At 29.5% G+C, this 519-nt stretch overlaps 1 protein-coding gene across 1 annotated transcript in view; it reads right to left on the reverse strand.

Moving 5' to 3' along the window:
- Positions 1-519, reverse strand: part of LOC108755103 (WD repeat-containing protein 75) — a 10,549-nt gene that overhangs the window by 6,431 nt on the left and 3,599 nt on the right. The window contains exons 13-14 of the mRNA XM_018497909.1: positions 264-436; positions 19-155 (exon numbers count right to left, since the gene is read on the reverse strand). Coding sequence (XP_018353411.1) covers positions 19-155; positions 264-436 — 310 coding nt within the window. The remainder of the gene's footprint in view (positions 1-18; positions 156-263; positions 437-519) is intronic.

A 519-nucleotide genomic window follows, 5' to 3' on the forward strand; every position in this document is an offset into this window, starting at 1 on the left:
AGATGTTCATGAACTTGCGCGACAGTTGGCTCTTTGCTCGAAGACGTTTGAGTCGCTATAAAGTTGGAGAAGACGGTCAATGGCATAATTCCTTTGTCTGAAATAATCTCTAAAGAAACACTCGTTTCAGATTCTGGCTCCAATGTGAGCAATTCCTAAACAGAGAGTACAATAATAGATAATAAAATATAAATATATTTACATATCAAATTAATTCAAACATTATACAATTAGACATAAATTTATTTAATCTAAAAATATACCTGATTTGAATCCAAAAAGAATAATTGTGATTTTCGTTGCCATTGGCCAAAAGAAGGATTACGTTTTTCCTGTAGATGAGGTACGAAAGTAGCCGCTAATATAGAACTGGTACTTTCAATAAGGCACGTTTTCTTATAAATGAGTGTTGCACTTTGTGGTGTAAACACATATACTAAAAGCAAATGATGAATAATCTTTCTATTAAAACATAATAATAAAATAAGAATAAAAAATATAAGAAAATATATATAATGA

Source organism: Trachymyrmex septentrionalis, unplaced genomic scaffold, assembly GCF_001594115.1.
Source record: "Trachymyrmex septentrionalis isolate Tsep2-gDNA-1 unplaced genomic scaffold, Tsep1.0 scaffold83, whole genome shotgun sequence".
Lineage (NCBI taxonomy): Eukaryota > Metazoa > Arthropoda > Insecta > Hymenoptera > Formicidae > Trachymyrmex > Trachymyrmex septentrionalis.